This window comes from Rhododendron vialii, chromosome 7a, assembly GCF_030253575.1.
Source record: "Rhododendron vialii isolate Sample 1 chromosome 7a, ASM3025357v1".
In the NCBI taxonomy this organism is placed as follows: Eukaryota; Viridiplantae; Streptophyta; class Magnoliopsida; order Ericales; family Ericaceae; genus Rhododendron; species Rhododendron vialii.
Genome location: NC_080563.1, coordinates 10,612,207 through 10,635,567, shown reverse-complemented (window position 1 = coordinate 10,635,567; position 23,361 = coordinate 10,612,207). Strand labels below are relative to the sequence as shown.

Below are 23,361 nucleotides of genomic sequence, written 5' to 3'. Positions count from 1 at the left end.
AACCCGTTCTATGCACTGGCAAAACTAACCCGTTCTAGCGTTGTGGCCGTTCGATACACGGGACAATTAATAAAAGTAGGTTTGAACGGGTACAATGCTACTCCCTCCGTCCCATAATATTTGTCCGGTCCGCAAAACGGAGACGTAAAAATAATACAATTTTTGTAAGAAAAGTTGAAAAAAAATTCAACAATTTACTAGATCTTGACGAGTTCTTTTAACTTATGAAAAAAAATTTGAATTTTTTCTTGAAAGAAATATATTATTTTATAGTCTCCGTTTTGCGGACTGGACAAATATTATGGAACGGAGGGAGTATAACGTGTTAGTTTTACCCGTGTATAGAACGGGTTAAACGTTAGTTGGAAAAATAAAGTAATGATTGGAGAAAAAAATATAGTAATGATTGAAAACAAAACAAAAACTAAAACTAAACGGTTAACCAAACAAAGCCTAAATTATTAAACGGACAGCTTAAATGGTGCACAACACGGTGTTTGTGCACTCCTGCAAAAGCACCCACCATACTCCGAAAATGAATGCAACCCAATTCTGATTTACCAAAATGTTCTGATTTACCAGTCGGTTCGCAATTGCGACTGCAAAACAGCGGGAAAAAAATGGAAGGCGAGGAGTCGACCACCGCAGCAGTTTCCTCAGTGTCATCAACAACCACCACAAAATCCGAAACCCTAGTTTCAGAACCAGGCCTCAATTCCGTAGAAGCTGCGGATGACGGAGGAGAGAACCCACTCGCAGGATCGAAACCGACGTCGCTCGATCACAAGGACATCTTCAGAGCCATCGAGGTGGTGGAGAGGGACTCCGTGGCCATCGCCGAGAGTTTCACCTCTCTCTTCGATTCCCTCCGCTTGGCTCTCTCCGAGGTCTGCCCTTTATGACCGTTTTGCCCCTCTTTGCCTCTTGATTAGTCAATTGGCTTGGGCAGTGCCCATTGAGTTTTTTTTTATATGTGTTTGAATGCATCCATTGGTACTAATGATAACTAGGCAAGTGTTAGTATCGCCATTAGTATAATGCCGATGGGATTTTACTCATGCTACGAGATTATCGATTCAGCATTAATAGTTCGAACAATCAAACAAGACCATATGGTTGATTTTCGGCATGGGTCTGTTTGGGTAAGGTTGGTTTTGCGGCTTGGCGGATTTTTTGCACACCCTTATGAATCAGTATTAGAGTGGAGAAACACATACATTTTTGGGTACGTAATAGTGTGTATCCTCAATAAGTTCTTGTATTACCTTGAAGTTTGCATATTTTGTCAAACCTCTGCAGGAGTATAAGGTTGCTCCAGTTCAGAAATCATATCCTCAACCTAAAGAACTATGAGCACGGTTAAAATACATAGCCTGTAGGAAGTATGATTACTCAATTTCGGTTTTTTGTCTTAAAGAAAAGTAAAGGAAAGATAGCTGAGTGTTTTGATTGAAATGGGTCCCCAGCTAACAAGACATTGTAATTTGGCAGGCAACAAGTAGTTCGGTTGACCACATGCAGTGCTTTAGTGATGCTGCAGGCCAAATTCAAGAACGTGGTATGTAAAGCGTGGATGTGGATGTTATGGTGGTTAATTTTGTTTACTTCTTTGATTACATCAATTTCTTCTGGTAGAATTGAGTAGCATGAAGGATCGTCATCTCTGCGTCTTTTGTAATTTCCATCCATGTGATTGGTCAGCAATCCTTTGTGATTATGGCTTCTAGGGTGCCCAGATGATGTGTGATATAGTGTTTGTTAGGGCACAAGAGAAGGGAATGTAACTTTTTGGCCTAACAAAACCACACAATCACAATCTTTCCCTTGGCTTCAGTTGGTCAGTTTTTAAGAAGTACAAACACTTTATGATTGTGTTGGTGTCTGACACATGTCAATTACCAATACTTTTTCCAGAATTGCTACATTTGCGGTTGCTTAACCCTAGATTGTTGGCAGGAATTGGTGCAGTAGGTTGTAATGGAGCATAATACAACTTTATTGATCTTGCTACAAGTGAATCCGCAGAATCATTTGTAGCATGTTCTTTTGAAATCCAAATTTTTGTTGGTATTGCGTTTACGTTGTGATTTTCCTATGAGTTAGTGTCAGACGATAGAATATCCCCCTCTGGTCCTCACTTCATGAATGCAAAGATCCTGCTGCCTATATTTATTCTTACCTCAATCATTCAAGGGTTTCTGCTTGTTCGTATAGAGGAGCAAGATGATAACTCTTTTTATATTCCCTCTTCCTTTTTTGTTATGTGAGGGAGACTCATTTTCCTTGCAACTTGTGCTTGACAACTCCATAGTTGCTGAGCTATGTAACAAGTAACTCTGTTTTGAATTGTATCCTTCTTCTGCTTGTCTTACCTTGCAGCACTTGATGCAGCCTCAAAAGGGAATCGATATATAAATTCCTGTCTCAGGTATGTAAATTTATTCGTACCTTGCCATTAGGATAAATGCTTGATGCCCGAACATTTTAATTTTATATTGTTGCAGTCAATTTTCCTAGGATATTCCAAAAAGGATCTTTTGCTTTGTTCTGATTTTGAACTTGAGCTGGATCTGCGATGTGTTGTTGATCAGCCTATACATGTAGATGCATGTTTTTCATAGAAACTTCTGTGTACTTCGTTACACAAGCTTTTATTACTTCTGCTTGATGAACTCCTAGGTTTATGGTATTCCGTACATCTAATCATTTATAGCTTTCTTCCTTCATACTGTTTTTCTCTTATTTCGAAGTTATTGCTGCAGATTAAACAAAGAAATGAAGCATGTTGATGGGCTCGCCAAGCAACTGTATCCTTGGTTTCTTTTGGTGTTTTCATTGCATACACACTTATTTGCTCTTAGGTAGAGTAACCATTAGTAATTCCGCCTTTCTTTTAAGCAACTCGCTACATTGAAGGATCCACAAATCTAGCCTAGTGGGGGCACTTCATTAATCATATTTGTAAAAACTTGTTTTCCTAGCAAACGATAATAAGATTCTACTACATTAAGACATGCATTACTAACTACAGAAGTTTATAATGCATACTTTTGTAAAAGCATCCAACATTGAGCACAAAATCTTAGGCAAAACTTTTAGGGAAAAATTCAAAATACTTCCCAAAATTTACACTCAATGTCTATTAGACTCCCAACTTTCAAAAAAATCAATTTTACTCCTAACGTTATCTTCCGTTATTCAAATCGACCCTCTCCGGGAAGTTCCATTAAATTGATAACGAAAATTGCTAACTGGATTATTTTTCTGTTAAATCATTCATTTTTCCTTCTCCCTCCCTCTCTCTCCCCCACACCCACACACCCCACCATCAGCACCCCCATCGCCGCACCACCACCACAATCCTCCCCACCAATACACAGATTTTTCAACAAATGCAGGAAAATTAGATCTTCAGTACCAACACTGCATTCAAATTGCACCTTTTCCCACCTTGCAATTAAAAGTTCGAAGGCAGTCGTAACAGAAGGCAGAGCTGATCTCAATTTTTCCTGAATCGATAGGACTACAAAAGCTTTGTAAGGTCCCTCCGTAGGCGAATTTCTTCAGAAGTGTAGGAAAAGCAGAATCTGCTATTCCAATGCCACTAGCTAATTTCATTTTTTACTGCATATCAATATAAAATCAACAACCTAATGTCACTAAAGGTAAGGCTGATATCAACATTCCTTTCTCAAGAGGAATCGAAAAGCTCCGTTGCAAATCTGAGATCTCCTTCAACAAATTCTTAGAAAATCCAACTGCAATAGAATTGAGAGAGAGAGAGAGAGAGAGAGAGAGAGAGAGAGAGAGAGAGAGAGAGAGAGAGAGAGAGAGAGGAGAGGAGGGGGCGGGTGGGTGGGGTGGAGGATTGTGGTGTTGGGGTGTGGGTGTGTGTCTGTGTGACTCTGCGTGTGTGTGTGTGTGTGTTTGGGGGGGGAGCGGGGGGAGCTGTGGGCCGGCGGGCTTGTGGGGAATGGATGATTTAACAGAAAAATAACCTTGTTAACAATTTCCGTTATCAGTTTAACGGAACTTGACGGAAAAGATCTATTTGAATAACGGAAGATAACATTGAGAGTAAAATTATTTTTTTCAAAAGTTTGGGAGGTATTTTGAATTTTTCCCAAACTTTTAGAGTATTTACATTGACATGGACAAGTTTTTAAAATGATCAAAATTTTAAACTTTGTAGCATTTATGCAAATCTTTCCTTTGTACTTGATGTTTCCTTTCGGCAGTTACACTGGTTTGCTTCCTTAAATGCTTTTTGAAGAAAAATCCTGAGGAGGAATGTAGATGCTTTGGACTCGGCTGTAAATCGGCAACTCTATCTCCCATGATTGTATTCTGCTCGGCATCTGTCCTGTCGAATGGAAATTCCGTTCCATTATGTTTCATTTGCGTATCAGCATGTCCTAGTTTTACTTTTGTAGTCTTTTAAAAATGACATGGTGCGTAATGCAGTTGTTTTATAAGACGCTGAGATGTTTAACTTTGTTCACCCTCACCTTGAAGAGATAATTTCAACAACTCTTGGTGATGATAGAAGCTGTTCATTTCGTAAGAATTGTTCTGGGAAAAATTTAGTTCATTCGGAGATCGCACTTGATTGAAAAATCTAATTATGGCTTTAGAACCGTTCATTTTTTACATTCCGTTAGTAATAATTTCCTTCCTAGTCTGAGATGGTGATCAACTTCGAAAATTGTTTCACTATCAGGCGTATGAAACTTTAGATCAATATCAGATTGGCTGCCGAATTGCATGAAAAAACCACAGCTTACGCATAATCTCAGAAATCAAGAATCAACTTCAATTGAATACTTTTTATGTCTTTATGGGATTTGTTTTATTAACGAATGTAGAAATAATATGCCAATTGTGGGCCGAGCCGAGCCGAATACACATGGGCCTGTCAATACGGGTAGTCCCCTTCAATGGGGCTTGCTTGGGCCGAATACACAAGGGCTGAGTGGACAGCCCAACCGCACATCAAAGCCCGTGATGCGCGTGTACGGCTAAATTTCAAGCCTCCCTTCCAATCAGATCCACTCAACCTAAAATTGTCATTGGAAAATCACAAAAAGGAGAACAAAATCAAATGCTTTCAGATATGGAACTCATGTAATGCTTCTGGTATCAGTTCGTCGAGAATGGACTCCACCATATGAACTGCAATAACTTCAATGTCACGCCGAATATCCATCCATGTTGAAGAGCTTGCCAAATCTTCTCCCACAATCTCGTCTAGTCTCCGTGGCGCCATTGGGGATAGAAGAAGGTACAGATTAACTCTTTTCTTGATCTCATGACCCACTACTTTGTCCACTGGAATTGGCTGGAGTTTGGGTTTGAGAAATGAAGGAACGGGAGAGCAGCTGAAATAACATTGATATGCCTCTGATATGACTTCATTGACGTAATCGAAGAGGAGTTTCTGATCACACGAAGAGTCGAGAGAAGGTAATTCTAATTCATCAAAAAAGGATGGGCTAAGAAGTTGGTCCGGCGAATACCACTTCAAGAAGAGCTTATCCCAATTCGGGTACCCATATTGTTCTTCAAAATCAACATGAAGTGGTTGCATTGTTGAGTTGGCTGCAGCATTCACTATTGTGATTGTTTTCAATAGTAGATATGGAAGGTAAAAAGAAATGAGAAGTATTGAATATCTTAAACACTGATATTCTCAGTGATGCAATTAGACTTACCAGGTTTGGTTGTGGTACTTGGAGGGCTGGTGATATCCTTTAAGAAAACTGGATCAAGAACCGAAACTGGGCTCGGATTCTCTATTCTATCATAAATGCTATCGCCAAATCCCAGTTTCTGAATGCTTGAAGGGCTTGGTGAAGAAACATCAAGTGAAGATATTAGCTGCTGACTCTCTGAAGGCGACCCCTGAAGCAGGCCAAAAACAGTAGCAGGTAATTGTCTGATAAATTATGCTTTGTGCAAAAAGTGCTAAGCATCAAATTTATCTTTATTCCTATTTCTTGTGATGAAATCTTGTATTGCCTTCGGGCTTTTTGATAATGAAATTATCTCTAGATCAAAGGGAAAAAAAATATCTTTATGGTTTCAGAAACTTACTGGTCTTGAACACTCCAAATATCCAAATTCCTCACTCATATTGGCTGTATCAGTGCTTTGTCTAGGACTTGTAATGCACGTGCGACTTGATGCAGTGGTTGGATCTTCCATAGTTTTGAAATCATCGTTTGTTTCTGCTTTCTTCACGTAACCTAAAAATGCATTACACTGCTAAAGAAATGTATAACAGATAAGCATAAGAAATAACAGCAAGTCTGGGGAAAAGAAATTACAGTTAGAACTAAAATCATTGGTAACGGAACTGATGCTCTTGTGTCCTTCAGTATCAGGTGAGTGGTTCTCTGAATTGCCTGGCTTTGAGCCGAAGATATGCAGCTGATCATCGAACTTCCCATTATCAGCAAAGGATGAAGGTCCTTTATCCTGCGTTGATGAACTTAGGCAGCTTGTTTTATCTTCCTTTTGAAGCCCACAAAAATTACTGTAGGGGAAAAATCTCATTTGTGAGGTAACGAAACTGGATTGAATGACCCAGTCGGGACTATGAATGGGCAAGAAGTCATGCTGGTGAGAAGAGAGGATCCTATCTAATGTTTTTGGGGATTTTTTGGCAGAGAAGGTCTCATCCTTCTCAACATGGCTGAGCCTCTCCGAGAGATGTCTTCTAGCCTCCAAATATATGTCGAAATCTCTTCTTTTAGGAAAATGGACACTTGAGGAACTCAACTTTTTATGGGAACTTTCCTTGGGGGAAGCAATTTCAAGTCTAATCTTCGATTGCGTGTCCTTCATTTTGACATCAGTGGAAGGTTTGTCATTTCTACTAGCAATCTTCCTACCAATCCCTTTACTGCCATCTTTCGAAATCCAATGCTGCTCTTTTCGATCATCTGCTCCTGCATGCCTCATCTTCCTTTTTATACCCTTGAAGGAAAAATACGATGTCTTGACACTCTTCCCTTGATTTTTCAAGCGATGGGGCGAGTGCACAAAGGAGCAGTGACAGTTTACAATTTCAGAAATTTCCGTTCTCCCCTTACGCAGCTTTAAATCTACTATTCTACTTGGGGTTCGAGGATTTTCTCTTCCAGTTGATTGTTCTCCATTCAAGCTCCTGATCTTATTCCAGAGAGAATGGTAAATATTTTCCTTCTGAAACTTCTTGGTACATACAACCTCAACAGATTTCCTTCCATTTATAACCCCCCTTTCTCTGCATTTGGTCTCTCGGACAGATTTACATTTTTCTTTCTCTGCCTGTAACTTCGGTAGTTTCTGGAGGCAATCCGCCAAAAGGGGGTTCGGATCTTGTAGGAGTATCAGATTTAATTCCCTGTTCGAATTCAGAATCTTTAAGGTGTCCCAGAATTGATGAGACCGGTCGCTTTGCCCCTCTTTGCTACGGTACTGTCTGAGTATCTGATCTACAGTTGTTTCGGTTTCTTCATTCATCTGAACTAGCTCTAGACCGGAGACCTCTTCTTCCATGAGTTTCTTTACAATTCTTTTACCACCATTAGTTCTCAAGGGATTTTGTGGCTGCTCCATCCTGCGATCATTCAACGTAACCAATTAGCCCCTACTATACATCTTTTAGTAATTTTTCATGTTTGTTTCGAACTGGTGATTCTGAATATCCATTTCAGTAATACCGCCAGCTGAAAGATCCCTCATTTGCAAAAGAGACTAAATTTTTAAGGCTGCATTTGGATCATCGATTTCTTGAGGAAGTTATCAAGGGAAAGGAAAAATGACAAGGGATTTCTAAGAACGTATTTGGAGCTTTCGCCCATCTTTTCCTTGTCACCGTGAATCGTTGATCCAAACACAGCTCAAGTGTGGAAAACATTTCGATTTTCGAGCAAGCCAAACCCGGGGAGGGAAAAAGGTTATCTTGATTCTAGTTTTCGATCAAATACAAGATGAATTGTATATAACCGGATTGCGAAATTAAAGGAACACAAAAAAGCTCCAAAGGAACTTGAATCATGGGATTTCATTTTTTTTCTGCCCAGAATTTCATGACTCTCTAGATATACCATTAAATTCGATCACAAAAATCTGGTTGCTAGTTCATACACTTTATGCCTTGGCATCTTCTACCATTTAAAGTTGCTTAGCACTCTGAGTGTACACTTTGGATACCCTTTGCCTGCAGAAGAAAAATCTTGCTCAAAGTCCTTAACTTCAAAAGGCTAGATGTGAGCTATACAAAGGTTGACGAAATTAGATTTGATCAATCCGTAAGTTCGGAAGTTCGGTGGGATTGGTTCTCCAGGATCAGTCGAGGTGCGCAAAAAACTGGTCCAGATACTTGGATATCCAAAAATTAAAAGTTCTTACCAGGAACATGTTTAGTCACATGCCTCCCAATTCCCTTGAGCATTGTAGTTGTACCCGAAATTTGGATCTGTCAAAACAACAGCACTCTAATCAATACATCATCATCAACCCTGAAAATCAGACGAAATCTGGGAAAAAATAAAACTAATAACCAAACTTTACTGAAAACTGGGAGTAGTTTCTCAGGGTTGAAGGTAAGTAGGAGGCAGAGAGAACCTCAACATCGGGCTGTCTCAGTTCTGTTCTTAGCTCTGCTCTTTTTCTACTTCTGGATTATGTGAGGTGTTTATCTATTGAACTGGAACAGAAATTACCCGGAAAATTTTACAAGAAAATCACTTCATGAACTCAGAGAGAGAGAGAGAGAGAGAGAAGAGAAGAAGAAGAAGAGGAAGAGGAAGAGGAAGAGGAAGAGAGAGAAAGGGCAGTTTGTGGCAGTCCTGTGATGAATTAAAGTAAGACTTAAGACAATCTGAGAGATTGGATTCAAAAGATGAAGAAGAAAGGGCCGTTTGTGGCATTCCTGTGATGACTTAAAGTAAGACTCTGACAGTTTGACAATCTGGTTACCTAAACGACAAGACATGATTTTTTGCATCCACTACCGCCTCAAGCTTTCACCTAAATCCCCAGTTGTTAGTCCAATTAATCGGTGGATTTGCTCCCACACAATTAATTATGGTGCGAGTTTTGGAGTCAGGTCGCAAGAAGTCCCGGTATGAAAGACTTGTCTTTGATCAGACCAGAGAAGTTTAGTCGAAACGCGCATAAACTGACTTGACACCCCTAACCGTCAAAAAAAGAGAGAGATAAAGCTTTCACCCTAAGCAAATTCGTGTGTTAGCACGAAATTCCACGTTTAGCCTTCATCACCCAATCATCTCTCTCTCTCTCTCTCTCTCTCTCCATAAAATAAAGTTCCATGATACCGATAGAAACACATGCAGCATTAATCCAGCGACATAGATATGTTCACGTAGAAGACAAAGGTCCTTATGGACTGCACATTTTGCGCACTAAAAAACAGTGTTCAGATCTTATACTTGATAGGGATATTAAACTTTGAGAATACTAAAATATATGTCCCCAATCCCAACCCTCTATCATCAAATATTATTAAAGAGTTGCTCATCACCTAACTCCATAAATACTTATATTGATCAATTTCGTGTGTGAATGAATATGTCTGGTTGGTCCCAAAAACCATTTTCCTACAGTAGTACAAGGTCCTGAATCTCCTGATTAACTACCCCTGAATTCCGTAAATTTCCTTTGGTACGTGTAGGTTATTCCACGAAAAATACGAGGTCAATTGGATACGGTAATTATGCGATCAGGTCATTTATTGTGGAAAATAGACAAGAATTAGCATTGATATTTTATTTATTTTTGTTCCGGCGATGGTCATTTGACCATATTGCCAGAATACCCGATCGAAATCACCCATACCTTTTACATGTTTATTTTAACTAACGGGGCTCTGCAAGTTCAACGGTTGAAACTTTGCAGGAAAGTTCAAAATATCAAACTTTACAGAGGCCCAGTGTGACATCGATCCCTCAAGTCGCACATCAGTGGTGTATGGATTGGCCAGTGTGGTGTGTGCATGTCCGGGTTGTTTCACCTAGTCCTGGCTCCGAGATAGGTTTATAAACAGACTTAAGGGATGCAGTGAGCATGGAAATTATAAGTAAGAAAAACCACATGTATTTACTCTAGGAAATTGGTAGGGTTTTTTTTAACCTCTAGTGAAAAACTATGTATCTATGGAATTAACCATGTACTAAGACCATGATATGTCCAGCTTTCATTGCAAAACTTGCAGCTTCTACACATAGTCAGATACCATTTATGGTTGTCCTGATCAGAGTCAGAGAGAGAGAGAGAGAGAGAGAGAGAGAGAGAGTACCTCCTTTTCTGTTGCCCATTAAACTTTAAAGTGGGGAGCAGCGGAGCCTGAGGAATTGGGTCCACAGTCCTAACAATACCAATTGTGACTCTTCTATGTGTGAGATGAGAACTGAGACGGTACTTTTACAGGAAGTAACAGAACCACCCTGAATGCAATGTGTAAGGTGAAACACAATGCACAGGCAGGTCTTGTTAGGACGACGGCATCATTTGGTATCTAGGAAGGGAAAAATCCACATAAAAAACTTGAAAGCACGACTGTGAATATATAGGAAATTGCTAACTGTTGGAGATTGCAGTCAAGCCAGGTAATTGCAATTGAAAACGAAGCGATGGAATTAAGTCGATTCAAGCTCACATGCAGTAATATATGGCAGAAAATAAAGAGTAAAGGGGAGAGAAAAATCAAACGCAAAGATTTATCGTAGTTCGATCCGCAACTTTACAGCTTAGGTCTTCGTGGGTGCTAAATTAACCTTTACAAAGAGCAATGTAGCCCCGGGTTCTAACTAATTTTGACTCCGGTGCTAATCACACTTAACCCTACTAGTTTTGGCTCTGGTGCTAGTAATACCTAATTTCAAGTGATTTTCACTCCAAAACACTCACAAAAAGATAATCTCTCACAGGAGGATGAACAAGGATGTACAATCTCTTTTTCCAATGAAGATCAAAATAAGGACTCTCACACGAGTGTATAGCTATCAAGTGCCAATACATTATGGCCTTGATTTGAAATAAATCCAAGTCGATACTCGGGTGTATTGGTTGACACCGGGCTTATACTAAAATCTCGGGTGGTACAAAAAAAATTGTGTATTTTTTTTTGGCTTAAAAACTATTTGAATTTTAAGATAATTCAACAAAATTTGGAGTCTATAATAAGATAGTGTTAGAATTTAGTTTATTTCTATACTTTGAGTTTTTTTGGTTCTTTGTAAATATATTAAAAATATATACAATATATGGTGCGGTTAATTTGAAACGGTACATAGTACACACCGGTATTAGTACATACTATTTCAATAAAAAAAAGGAACCCTTGCCAGCGTGGGATTGATAACTTTTGTTAGGAAAATATTTGTCTTTAATCTTCCTCCTTTCAATTTAAATATTAAACATTTGAGACAGTGATTTGTGTAAAGTACGTCCTTGTGTACATCAATCAAATCCTACAAGTAAAGCATTTAAACAAATCAATATCAAATATCACGGAAAACAAGTAAAGCATTTAAACAAATCAATATCAAATATCACGGAAAACAATTATTGTATTTCTCTTTCAATAATTTATGCTTTGTTATCATCAAAATTAAGGTATTCATAGAAACCTTTTGGGCTAACAAAGAGAACTCCTTGTAAACCTTGTCCCTGTTGATAGTGACATCACTCTAATTTCTTTCTGGATGTATCTGTTTTTAGAGAACCACGTAGAAATCTATGTTTGTGTGTTCGGTGTGTTTTTTTGTTTGGTTTTTGAATCTTTTAATTGATTGTTGGGGCACAACACTAACCACCGCTCAATGTCCGATGAATTATGTTTAAAAAGTGCATGTGCTAAAAAACTGCAAAAGAATAGGGCAATACATTGAATGGATGAGAACATATAAAAATGTGCATTAAAATTCTAGTTGTTTACTGCGTCATTCAAGCCTTATCACTCTGGCCAATTTACTTGCACCTCAGTAATTCTGAAGTCCTAAATTTAAAGACCGGACAAACATTTACTAGCTCTAGAGTTTTCTTCTTACTGTAAGAGTTGAATCTACCAACTCCGAAAAATAATGTTCTTACTTACTGTCATACTCTAACTCGATCAATCCATGAGAATTAACCGTTGGTGATTCAACACGACAAACTTTAACTCATGGGACCAAAAGTACTGATCTGATGACAATCATTCATGATCAGTGACAAAGATGCTGAGAAATTTGTTTGTATATCGTTGCCATTTTATATCAGTAGTTGGGCTCGACCTTCAATATCAATCTACCATCCCTAGCTAGTAGGCCATAGCTAGACACCCACCTCATTTTCTAAGTTCATGATTCATTTTTCAGATTTATTTTGGCCATACATATAAAGAGGATGTATGTAAGATCATTGTCGGCAGGCTTAATGATCTAATTTGTTTTTTTTTTTTCCCCTTTTGAGAAATGCATGAAAGGCTAATTATTATATTAAATCTTAAAGTAATCAGGAAGTTGAAGTGCCCTACGTAAGAATCTATCTACGACAGTACTGGATGCATCAGGACAGTGGCAGATAGCAATGGTTATAAATGGAACGATACAATAATGTTGAAGGTGCCTCTTGAGCTTGGTTAATTTGGTTAAGCCATTTGTAGTCCATGGAACACATGTAGTGTGAAAGCCAAACACGATGATGGCAAACTCAACGCAAAATACACAATTGATACCACCTTGTCCACGGAGTTTGAAGGTCTGGGGCCTCTGGGCGGGGAGTTCGTATTCAGAGGCGGCTCTACATAGAGCCTTCCATGGTCAATTGAACACCCAAACAAATTTTTTTTTTTTAGAATATATGTAAAATTTATGAGCTAGCCTTTTTTTGAACACCCAATTTAAATATCAATGAACACTTAGTTTTGAACACTTGACTCAAAAAGAATTGAACACTCAACCCAAAACCAGTTGAACAATCATAACCCAATTACGGCCCATCAATCCACATAATTCATATTTGAACATTAAACACATTAATTACTTCAAATAAAATACTCATAATCATAATAAAGAAATTGAAAAAGAAAGAGAAAAAAGAAGAATCTATTGGTGTAAGTATTATGCTCTGCTTTACCTCTCCACCTTTATTGTCGATGGTCTAAATGTGTTAATTCCGCATTCATGACAATTATAACTACTTTATTTGTTTTTGTCTTATTAGCTAATAGAATTTACGGACAAAGCTTTAAAAAAATTCAACTCCATTGCAAATCCCGTTAACTTGAATAATATTCCTTCAAATTTCAGACTACGATAGAAAATTAAATCTCATCATGTTATCCGAAAGAACACCATATTTTCGAGAAGGTCAGTCTCAATATACTCGCTACAGTTTCTTTCAAAAGTGTTTCAGTAGATTAATACGTTGATTAAACGTTGGCATAAAATATGAGATCTCATCTAGGGTAACTGTAAAAAAAAATCCTCCTCCATTCTCAAAACAATATCTACTATGCAACTTTCAAAAAAAATTATTATTTTTTAAAAAAACAAGTATATTTTTAAGTTATCATTTTGCCTCGTAGTTAATTTTTTTTAGAATAAAGGTTATTTTTTTACCGCACTATTTATACTAGTATATGACATTTTGTACTTATATTATTGGTTAAGGGATTAGCTAGTAGAGTTAAAGGTAATTTCTGAACATCCTATTACAAATTTTTGAAGCCGCCATTGTAATTTTGTACCGTCCGGAACACCGGAATATGTCCGAAACAGACCGGTATTATCCGGTACATCCGGTATTGGCCGAAACAGACTGTCATTTCAACCGGAATTGATCTTGAGTCTTTGTGTTCCGTTTAAGCACCGGTACAGTACGTACCGGTCTATTTGCCACCCCTAGGTGACAGTCCCTTATGTATACCGGTTACGTGAAATACGTCCCCCTCATCAAGGCATTGAATCCTTTCTGAGTGTGGAAACCGTCTCAAATGCAAATGTGTTTATCAGGCCCAATGGCATGCACTCGCTCTCCCCGCATGAATATCCGTCCCCCCCACACGCTCTTCAGGCCCAAATCAATAGACCCACTTCAGTCCATTTTTCATATATGCAGTACTGGACTTCGGGGCAAAAATTATGAGGCCATTGCCATGAAGAGGAAGGAATTTTTGTGAGCTTGGGTCTTTCGAATCCGAACCCGATTGAGGAAAGATATTCAGGAGGAAATTGTGTCTTTTTTGCCCAGGAAATATTGTGAAAGAAGTGGGTTGATTTGGATGATATTAACGAACTTCAGGCCTCTGGGGCTTTACGAGATATTGGAGCCCAAACATCCAGTGGATATGGGCCTTGGTTCATAGAAAATTGATCCAACCCAATCAATATGAACGAATATGAACGAATCGTTTAGAGTTGACGACTTAAAGCTCAAAACTATATTCACTATCCACTGTAAAACCATGTTTTCATTCAATAATACGGATTTCCGATCAAGCTGATAATTTCCATACACACATTCATGAATGCGAGAGCTACGAGATGACTGGTTTGAATCATTTTAATTCGTGGGTTTGGAGTGAAGCCAAAATAATTGAGTTTGGTGTGGTATGGAGGATAAAGGTATGGAGCGGAGCTTAACCCGTTAACATTAAAAAGTGCTCTCTTTTTTTCCAGTTAGTCCGAGTCTTTTACTCTTTAATCAATTGCAGTTGCAGGTATGATTGGCTGGAAAAGAAGAATTTCCGAGCCGGGCACCTTTTATGTATGCAATGTTTGCTTATTATGGATTAGGTATGATATAATATTGCAGAAATCGTAATCAAGTCGATACAAGGATCAGGCCACACAGTGTGTTAACCAAACAAAATTTCCCTTCCCACACTTTTGCCTTCAAACCAAATCAAAACTCGATTACATGTGATCTAACGTCATCTTTTTGTGAACCGATTGTATTGTTATCACATATCTCAATAACTAAACATGGAAAATTCCATAAACCCATTTCCTCATGTCATTTCCTTAATGTTTTTGGGTTTTTTTTTACTCCTACTTTTCTTTTTGAAAATTTCTAATGTCACTCTTCAAATTTATAAGATCACTTTTAAAGAAGAGAGCAATTATCAATTTGAAGGTGCCATTATCAATTCCTCTATGGAATTCATTTCTTTTACAGTTTTACTCCTACTTTTCTTTTTTTCTTGTTGTTTGAGGTCCTGGCTCTTGCACAGGTCACAGTGGGTGGCAGGTGGGTCAAAAAGGTGATTGTGAAAGAGGCAGGCACTACCTAATGGGGTGTCCCATTTGATTCTGATGTCTTAGCTTGATTGGCCAGGCCACCTCATTTCCATCATGTAGTAAAGAACAAGGAATCAAGATCAGGATAATTAGGCCCAAAACAAATTCCAAACAAATACGACTCTTAGAAAGAAAGAAAAGGACTGGGCATGTGATGATGGTCCCACCTCTCATCTATATATCTTGAAAATAATAGGTAATGGAAATGATGTTTCAAGGGCAAGGGATGATTAGATTTAGAGTTGGACTCATATAGGTGAAGAAATAAAAGGGAGATTTAAGATATAGTCCTAAGAAGAGATGGAGAGGAAAAAAAGATGGGTACTTCGTACCTATGTCGGTTGGAAAATATTACATCATGTGTCGTGTTATGTCCACATGTTATATTCGAATTTAATCATTTTAGCGTCATATATAGATCATCAGTTGATATTTCGGTGTATTTTTACTCTATTTTCCTTCGATTACAAATAGAAAGAACAAAGGGCACATTACTACATTTTAGACTGCTTTGTCTTTTAGATGAATTCCATTTCGGAGCCTATAAGTGTAATCGGGACCATTTACTTTACTTAGCTCGTCGAGTTTGTTATTCATGTCAAAGTACAAATGATAATGTAAACGACACAACATAAATGAACATATATATATATATATATATATATATATATTTTTTTTTTTTTTGAACCGCAAATGAACATATATTTAGTTTGAAATTTATACTCAAAAGTCATAATAAACATCAATATTTTTACAGGTAAAGATTTGTTTGACTCTTTTGAGCTTCGATAACCGATCAATTTCATTTTTTTATATGAACACCACATCACCGATGAGCCGCACAAATATGAAAGGATAAGATTATCAATGCAGAAGGCACATCCTATTTTGTGCATGTTTAGGATTCCCTGGTTCCTAATTCAACACCTACGCATGGGGTTTTATTTTCTCTTGCTCGAATCATAAAGCTGACGACTCACTGGAAGTGGGACTTTAGGCTCCATTCTTGGTAAAAAAAAAAAAAAAACGGTAATTTTTACTTTTCACAATTTCTTTTAGAATTAATCATTCATCTCGACGAGAGGAATCATAAAAGTATAGAAATGTAAATCGATGTTAAAAAAATTCATATAAGACGACACTTTAGAAGATAAAAAAAAGACATCTGATATATTTTTCGTCTTCAGTTAGCTTATTCTTACTTTTAATTAATTTTTTTTATTTTTTAAATTTCTCTCATCGACATGAATAATTAATTAAAAAATATATAACATGAATCCAATAAAAATTAACAGAATACACACAAAACAAAAAAGAATATATACTTATTTTTTTTAGAAGAAAGGAGCCTGCGGCCTTTTCTTGTTTTTGGAACAAGTGGACCGCTGTTATCATCATGTCAGTAGTAAAAACGTGGCACGTTACAGTAAATTTCAGCTTCTTGTAGCCGTTGTTGGCCCGGCCCCACATGTGGTCCGTCAAGCCTGTCTGTCGCCTTTCGAACGGTCACAAAACGGGCACTTTTTCTCTCTCGGCTTTTGGATTTGTTTGGCAGATTTTCTGGTTTTTCGTTTCGTTTTGGCACGTTGTTTTGAGTGCTGCTATACGTACCGACAGCAACGGATCGAAATCGTTCCGAAAGTCTCGGCGGGCCCACTCAAGCACCTTATACGGATTGGATGTTTTTTATTTTGGCGTGAGCCCCCTCGTTTTTTTTTTAGAATTTTTAAACGGCTCGGATCGACCGTCCGGTGACAGGAGTGGGCCCGCCAAGACCTTCGGTACGATTTCGGTAGTTTTTATTCGTACCAATATCTTTACTGCATTTTTTGTTGTTTTATTTTGTTTGTGTGGATGGGAATTACAGATTGGTTTTATGTACCAAAATAAATACTCAATACTTCATTGCTATTTTCAAATGATCGCGTTACAAAGTACATGTAATGAAAAAGGTGTGATTTTAGAGTTTTTGAGAAAAGAAAGACCACCCATGATTTTTTTTTTTTGGTTTGAGAATTTAAAAAAAACAAAAAAATACACTCACGATGACTATGATCCTTTTTCTTACCCTTGGTTGGCCAGAACAAAATATTTTTCTCCCTGAAAATGGCCCATAACAGCTAATCACACTCGTCTTGGTTAGGAATTATTTATGGCGACACTCTGTAGGAGATAAGAACAAGAAATAAACTATTCATTTGTGCCCGTCAAGTGACAGACACCCCTTGCTCTTTCCAGAACATTCGCTGTCCCTAATCCTCTCCTTCAGGTGGTTAACAAATAATTAATTAAGTTGATTTTAAGGGTGCATTTCTACTAAATTGAATACACTACATACTAGTGACAATAATCAAGTTATTTTTGTAAAATAGTATTTTATTTGATATATGAATGAAAAGAATGACGTGTTTAGAAATATGTAAAAATATGAACTTTAAAATTTATTTAATTTTGCGGAAACCCATAAGTCTCATAAACAAAGCAATTACTAGCAAAATTAAAAGAGGGGTTAAAGTAAACCCATTTTCCTTTTCAGTCAAAATGATGACTTCTCACCTATAAAAAAAACCCCAAACCCTATCCTCCCTTCTCTCACAACTCTCACTGGCTTGCTTCTAAGTTCAGTCTGAGAAATAGAGAAAGATCTAGAGAGAGAAAGCTTTGGTGAGTGCAAATGGAGGGTAAGGAAGAGGATGTTAAGCTTGGAGCTAACAAGTTCCCAGAGAGGCAGCCTATAGGCACATCTGCTCAATCAGACAAAGACTACAAGGAGCCACCACCAGCTCCCTTGTTTGAGCCTGGGGAGCTAACCTCATGGTCTTTTTACCGGGCTGGGATTGCTGAGTTCATAGCCACTTTCTTGTTCTTGTACATCACCATTTTGACTGTCATGGGTGTGAATAGGGCACCTACTAAGTGTGCTTCTGTGGGTATCCAAGGAATTGCTTGGGCCTTTGGTGGTATGATCTTTGCCCTTGTCTACTGCACTGCTGGTATCTCAGGTTAGAAAGTCTCCTCCCCCTTTGCCTTTTTAGCTTTCTTGTTTAGGTTTTTTTTTTCTTTCTACAATCTTAAAAATTAAATCTTTTAGATTTTCTCCCTTTTGCTAGTCACTTGAAGCTGGATCACTAATTGGTAGTCCTATTTTCCTGGGTTTTCTTAGTTTGTTCTTTTGTTCGCTCTAGAAGTTGGATCCCTATTTTGGGTGGAATTTTTTTGTGGGTACTTGTTCAAGTTTGTGTAAATTGGATATCTGTGCTCTGGAGTTTCGATTTCTCTTTTATTGTCTATGTCCTCTTGTTCATCTTGGTCCAAACATAGCTGATCAAGGCTTGTTGTAACAGGAGGACATATCAACCCAGCTGTGACCTTTGGCTTGTTTCTGGCAAGGAAGCTCTCCCTAACCAGGGCTGTTTTCTACATAGTGATGCAGTGCCTTGGTGCCATATGTGGTGCTGGTGTTGTCAAGGGCTTCCAGCCTTCTCAGTACCAGATGTTGAATGGTGGGGCCAACTTTGTGGCTCCTGGATATACCAAGGGTGATGGCCTTGGTGCTGAGATTGTTGGCACCTTTGTCCTTGTTTACACTGTCTTCTCTGCCACTGATGCTAAGAGAAGTGCCCGTGATTCGCATGTCCCTGTATGTGTTCTTTCTACTTCTCTATTGCTTTGATTTAGTAATTTGTTATGTCAAATTTGCTTGATCTGGTTTCTCTTGTGTTCATGCTGTATTTTTTGGGGTCCTGTGTATAGTTGAAGTTATTTGATTTGATTATATCTGGTCCTTATTTCGTTATTATTTGGATTTGAGGTCGGTACGTGTGCGTTATGCGCTTATCGTGTTAATTGGTGTTTCTGCCGTGCTGTGGTCAAGTTTGATAACTGGCATAGGATATTTGGGGGTTAGATCGGATTCAAAATACCATGAGATTGTGGTCGGTACGTGTGCGTTATGCGCTTATCGTGTTAATTGGTGTTTCTGCCATGCTGTGGTAAAGTTTGATAATGGCATAGAATATTTGGGGGTTCGACCGGATTCAAAATACCATGAGATTATGGGAAGGAGTATTGGATGGCATTAGTAATGCTTGGGGTAGTTTATACGGTAGTAAGTTTTTGTTGGGGTAGGGTATATAGCATGGGTTTGGAAAGGTGTATAAGTTGTAACATGATCTTTGGATGAGATGAGACTGGCTATGCAGGGTGAAAACAAGGGGATTGGAATTTGGAATTTTGGTTTAGAAGTACCAGCTCGAGGTATTGATAATCCCTCCTATATGGGGATTGTTAGTCATTCCATTGGACTATTAGTCCACTATTTCCTTCCAAAATAGATACTGTATCAAGTATTCTATCAGTATAATATTCCTAATTGCAGACCCCTTTTCGGGAATCTTTAGTGTGTGTGTGTGTGTGTGTTTTTTTTTTCTTCATTTTTTTGATTGGTATCATTAGTGATTGAAATCTTCTATTTGAATTGGGATTATGTAGGGCAAACTCCTTATTGCTTGTGGCTTTGGGTGATATCACTCCTTATTACTAGTGGTTCGCTCCTGCTTGCATCTAGGTCAATCGGAATTCAATTACACCTCAAATATTCATATGTACTTCACTAACACACATAACATAAGTTTGCATGAATAATACATGGGAATTCTCAGGGAACTCTGAACATTATTCGACACGTAAGTTTTAGTAACTAAAGTAAAGTGGGTGGTCCACATCAACCTCAAGGTAAATGTGGGTAAATGTGGGTCATGCACTTGGCTTTTTGTGCATATTTTATGATAAAAGTTATTCTGTGTAATTTTATTGGAGATTGAATGTATGAATCATCAACTTGTTGAGCTCCTATTGAAAGGCAAGGGCACTTGGTAAAAGGGTTAATTTGTTTTAAGTATGAGAAATGGAAATAGTAAACAAGCTGGTCAATTTGCTATACGTTGATGATCTATATTCGTGTATACATTTCCCATCGGTTAGTAGAAGTTAGGATTTTGCATGTCGCCCTGGCGATTAGTTCTTGTATTCAAGTTGAGTGGATTATGCTCTCTCCAAAGCTATACTTAGAATGAGATGATTAATCATTGTGTGCATAAAGGTTAGACCTATGAGATGTTTTCCCACTTGTTTCCTCTCTTTCTCTCGGTCCATGGGTTGAAATGGTTGTTTGACAGGAATGTGAGTTTGTCTCTACTCTCTACCCTCAAACATGTACTTGGAATACTTGGTAATTTGTGGGTCAATCATGTCAATGTATAATGAAAAATAAGCTGCACGACTTATAGACATGTTTCAATTTGCAATGAGTATTATCTTCGCCTTGGATATTATGAGCAGTAATTTGAAGTCGACATCGAATCCGCCCCACCATTTTATGATTTATAGTGGGCTGTTCTTTTCAAGTTTCCTAAACTGGAATGTCATGTTGGGAAACATCGAAATGGTTGGCCATTCGACCTTAACACTTCGTATAGCAGTGTGTAGAACTTTCTATCGTTAACTTCTACTCATTCTCGTAACTTAGCAGAAAGCGTAATTGGGCAGCACCTCCCTTATCTATGGTTTTGATATTCTTTTCTCACAATTCAATGCAGATTTTGGCTCCTCTTCCCATTGGGTTTGCCGTGTTCTTGGTCCATTTGGCAACCATCCCCATCACAGGAACTGGCATCAACCCAGCTAGGAGTCTTGGAGCTGCCATCATCTACAACAGGGACCATGCATGGGATGACCAAGTAAGTCATTGATTAAAATCGCTTTGGGATTTTTCAAAGTTTATTGTAAGTCAGAAGAGCTACTAATGTTGTATCTTTCTGCTTTCAGTGGGTCTTCTGGGTTGGACCCTTCATTGGAGCAGCTCTTGCAGCATTGTACCACCAGATTGTCATCAGAGCCATTCCTTTCAAGTCCAGGGCCTGAGTTCACGCCTATATGAATCTCACCATGTCTCATCGTTGTGCCGTTTTACTCACTTTTCTGTGTATTTTCTTTTCCTCTTCATGTGGATTTGGCGTTGAGGTCTTAATTGTGTGTAAATTATTTGTATTAAGCTTGTGACAGTTTATGAATGAGGAATTCTTGAATTGTTTTGTCTTAGCATAATTCTGTATCAGGAGAGTGGGTTATTTCTTTGAATGGAGCTTGTTGCCTTCAACCCTATATGCTGTGGTATAAGATTGTTATGATTGGTTTTAAGAACAAAAATTGTTGTCAAATAGGTCATAAGTACTCGTGTTCTGGTAGCTTTTGTTTTTGGTCGGCATGTTCTGGGAGATTTCATATCAGGTTGCCAAGAACTAAACCTTAGTTGCAGTGACCTCCTTTCTAGGTGGCGAATCACACCTTGGAACCCGAGTGAAGTTTGGATATTCGGATTAAACTCTGTTCACTTTGCAAATCTTAGCCTCTCAATAATCCCCAACCTTCTCATGTCTGGATTATGCTATTTTGGTTCATATGTGACTGATACTACTGTGAGATTTTACTTTTGCCTTGCTATTTCGTGCTGCACTGCCTTTTCTGCCAAGTATATTGTTGTAGATCCTCTCGTCGAGACGACCCACAGAAATTGATGCAAAATTAACAAAGGCGGAAAATTTTAGAATAAAGATTAGGCCAAAACAACTTTCAATCACCGGCTTGAAAAAATTTGTTGGTCTCTTTTAGGCTGTGACATAGGTTAGGGGGGCCACTGCCCTCATCAGCTGGTAATTCACTTATGAGCAGCTGCTATTCACTCCACTGTAATACCTTGGCCATTCCATTTTGTCAACTACCCTACTGCTATTAGCTTGGTTTATAAACCCCTCTCCTGGAATGTCATACAACGGCAAATCGGGCTGACCTTGTTGCTTATTAAAGAGAGAAATTGCAGTCTGTTAATTAATAGCTGCCAAACCATCATTGATTGTCCTAACCAGGAGAAATTTTTCAGTGCCGGGTGGATACCATGTCACCCGGCTGACGTGGTGCCTGAGCGGCACATCCAAGCCATCCAAAAGTGTATTAGATGGTCCAGATTGAACACTCTCTCTCCTATTTCTCTCTCCAAATCCGAGCTGTCCAAAACCGAAATGGTCGGCTCCGATGCACTGAGCGGGCACCACGTGGTATCCGCTCGGCACTGAAAAATTTCTCCAACTAAACCAAACCACCTTGCCTTGCGGCTATATATGGCTTTTCCTATGAATCTCATGGGGCTATCGTACCATTACATTGGTTGTGTAAGTGCAACCACAGTGGCTTTGTTTGGGTTTTTGCCTTTTCGGCGATCAATCCCGGAGCTAATGCGGTTTTTTGAAGGCAAAGGACCATCTGGGTTCTCACAATGGTCTACAGCTGAGGAAGTTACCCAAGGAATTGATGGAACTGGGCTCACTGCCATAGTTACAGGTCTTACTCTCATATGGGTCCCTTCTGTATTTTCACTTCCCCTATTGAATAACTAAATGCTTACGATCACTTAATCTGTTTTCAATTGGTCTTGTCTAATGCAATCTCGAAAGTGCTGTGTGCATTTGATGGTTATTAATGTTCTTATATATTTTATATTGTGTGTTTCTGATTCAAGAACGCGGAAAGGATGAAGACATTAATCTAACTATTCTAACAATACTGACTGACGCCGATCAAAAAAATCAGTATGCATGCATGCATGTTACAAACTTGTTACGCAAAGGGTAATGATAGGGTTCTTTTTTTCTTTTCTTTTCTTTCTGAACTCATTGGTAATGATAGACTCCGTTTATTATGTTCTACTTAAAAAATTCATCTGATTATAGGTTTTGGAAAGCTGTTTGGAATCGTAAATCTGTAAAATTTCTTTGTTGAGTGACTTCCACTAGAATTTGCTAAATTGTACAGACGTTGTTTTGAGGTTTAATTACTGCTACTTGCCTGGTGCATGGTAATTTAGCTGAATCAAGCAATGCCGTCTTCGGTATACAAAGTTCTTCCCTCTCTTGTGCTTATATTTGGGACTTTTGGGGCACTGGAGGGTATTTTCACAGCCTTTTTGATGGGATTTATCAGTTGAAAAGAGAGGCTCACATGATGGTATTGAACT

General features: G+C 38.4%; 4 protein-coding genes and 1 long non-coding RNA gene across 22 annotated transcripts in view; 3 read left to right on the top strand and 2 right to left on the bottom strand.

Annotated features, from left to right (window-relative positions):
- Positions 1 to 487: 487 nt before the first annotated feature.
- LOC131332064 (uncharacterized) lies at positions 488 to 4,530 on the top strand. 4 transcript variants are annotated; one of them, XM_058366120.1, is made up of 5 exons: positions 488 to 887; positions 1,492 to 1,558; positions 2,380 to 2,428; positions 2,763 to 2,807; positions 4,274 to 4,530. In XM_058366120.1, exons 1-5 carry the CDS (start codon positions 540 to 542, stop codon positions 4,338 to 4,340), a joined length of 576 nt encoding a protein of 191 aa, XP_058222103.1. In that variant the 5' UTR covers positions 488 to 539; the 3' UTR covers positions 4,341 to 4,530. The 4 variants fall into 4 exon arrangements, with proteins under 4 accessions (XP_058222103.1, XP_058222100.1, XP_058222102.1 ...); XM_058366117.1 differs by having other exon boundaries at positions 2,751 to 2,861; positions 4,239 to 4,530; XM_058366119.1 differs by having other exon boundaries at positions 519 to 887; positions 2,763 to 2,861; positions 4,239 to 4,530.
- Positions 4,531 to 4,792: 262 nt separating this feature from the next.
- LOC131332061 (uncharacterized) lies at positions 4,793 to 8,958 on the bottom strand. Of its 13 annotated transcripts, none has more exons than XM_058366104.1 (7): positions 8,560 to 8,958; positions 8,398 to 8,464; positions 8,134 to 8,206; positions 6,327 to 7,603; positions 6,094 to 6,245; positions 5,712 to 5,901; positions 4,793 to 5,610 (listed from the first exon to the last, which is right to left on the bottom strand). In XM_058366104.1, exons 3-7 carry the CDS (start codon positions 8,148 to 8,150, stop codon positions 5,108 to 5,110), a joined length of 2,139 nt encoding a protein of 712 aa, XP_058222087.1. In that variant the 5' UTR covers positions 8,151 to 8,206; positions 8,398 to 8,464; positions 8,560 to 8,958; the 3' UTR covers positions 4,793 to 5,107. The 13 variants fall into 13 exon arrangements, with proteins under 13 accessions (XP_058222087.1, XP_058222091.1, XP_058222086.1 ...); XM_058366108.1 differs by having other exon boundaries at positions 4,793 to 5,598; XM_058366103.1 differs by having other exon boundaries at positions 8,614 to 8,958.
- A 4,212-nt stretch (positions 8,959 to 13,170) lies between these two features.
- LOC131333879 (uncharacterized) lies at positions 13,171 to 13,518 on the bottom strand. The gene is made up of 2 exons (XR_009201954.1): positions 13,385 to 13,518; positions 13,171 to 13,207 (listed from the first exon to the last, which is right to left on the bottom strand). It is a non-coding gene; the product is annotated as an uncharacterized LOC131333879 (long non-coding RNA).
- A 3,945-nt stretch (positions 13,519 to 17,463) lies between these two features.
- Positions 17,464 to 21,392, top strand: LOC131333390 (aquaporin PIP1-3). Of its 2 annotated transcripts, XM_058367884.1 has the most exons (4): positions 17,464 to 18,295; positions 18,638 to 18,933; positions 20,891 to 21,031; positions 21,120 to 21,392. In XM_058367884.1, the coding sequence occupies exons 1-4, from the start codon at positions 17,968 to 17,970 to the stop codon at positions 21,213 to 21,215; spliced, it is 861 nt and encodes a 286-aa protein (XP_058223867.1). In that variant the 5' UTR covers positions 17,464 to 17,967; the 3' UTR covers positions 21,216 to 21,392. The 2 variants fall into 2 exon arrangements, 1 of the variants encoding a protein (XP_058223867.1); XR_009201792.1 differs by lacking the exon at positions 21,120 to 21,392 and having other exon boundaries at positions 17,842 to 18,295; positions 18,638 to 19,232; positions 19,357 to 20,963.
- Positions 21,393 to 22,411: 1,019 nt separating this feature from the next.
- The window catches only part of LOC131333386 (short-chain dehydrogenase TIC 32, chloroplastic-like), a 29,701-nt gene continuing 28,751 nt past the window's right edge, over positions 22,412 to 23,361 (top strand). Inside the window, exon 1 of one of the 2 annotated variants that reach the window (XM_058367872.1) lies at positions 22,412 to 22,688. In XM_058367872.1, the coding sequence (XP_058223855.1) occupies positions 22,469 to 22,688 (220 nt within the window). In that variant the 5' untranslated portion in view covers positions 22,412 to 22,468. Of the gene's footprint in view, positions 22,689 to 22,710; positions 23,352 to 23,361 lie in introns of those variants that run through there. The other variant, XM_058367875.1, reaches the window with a different exon arrangement.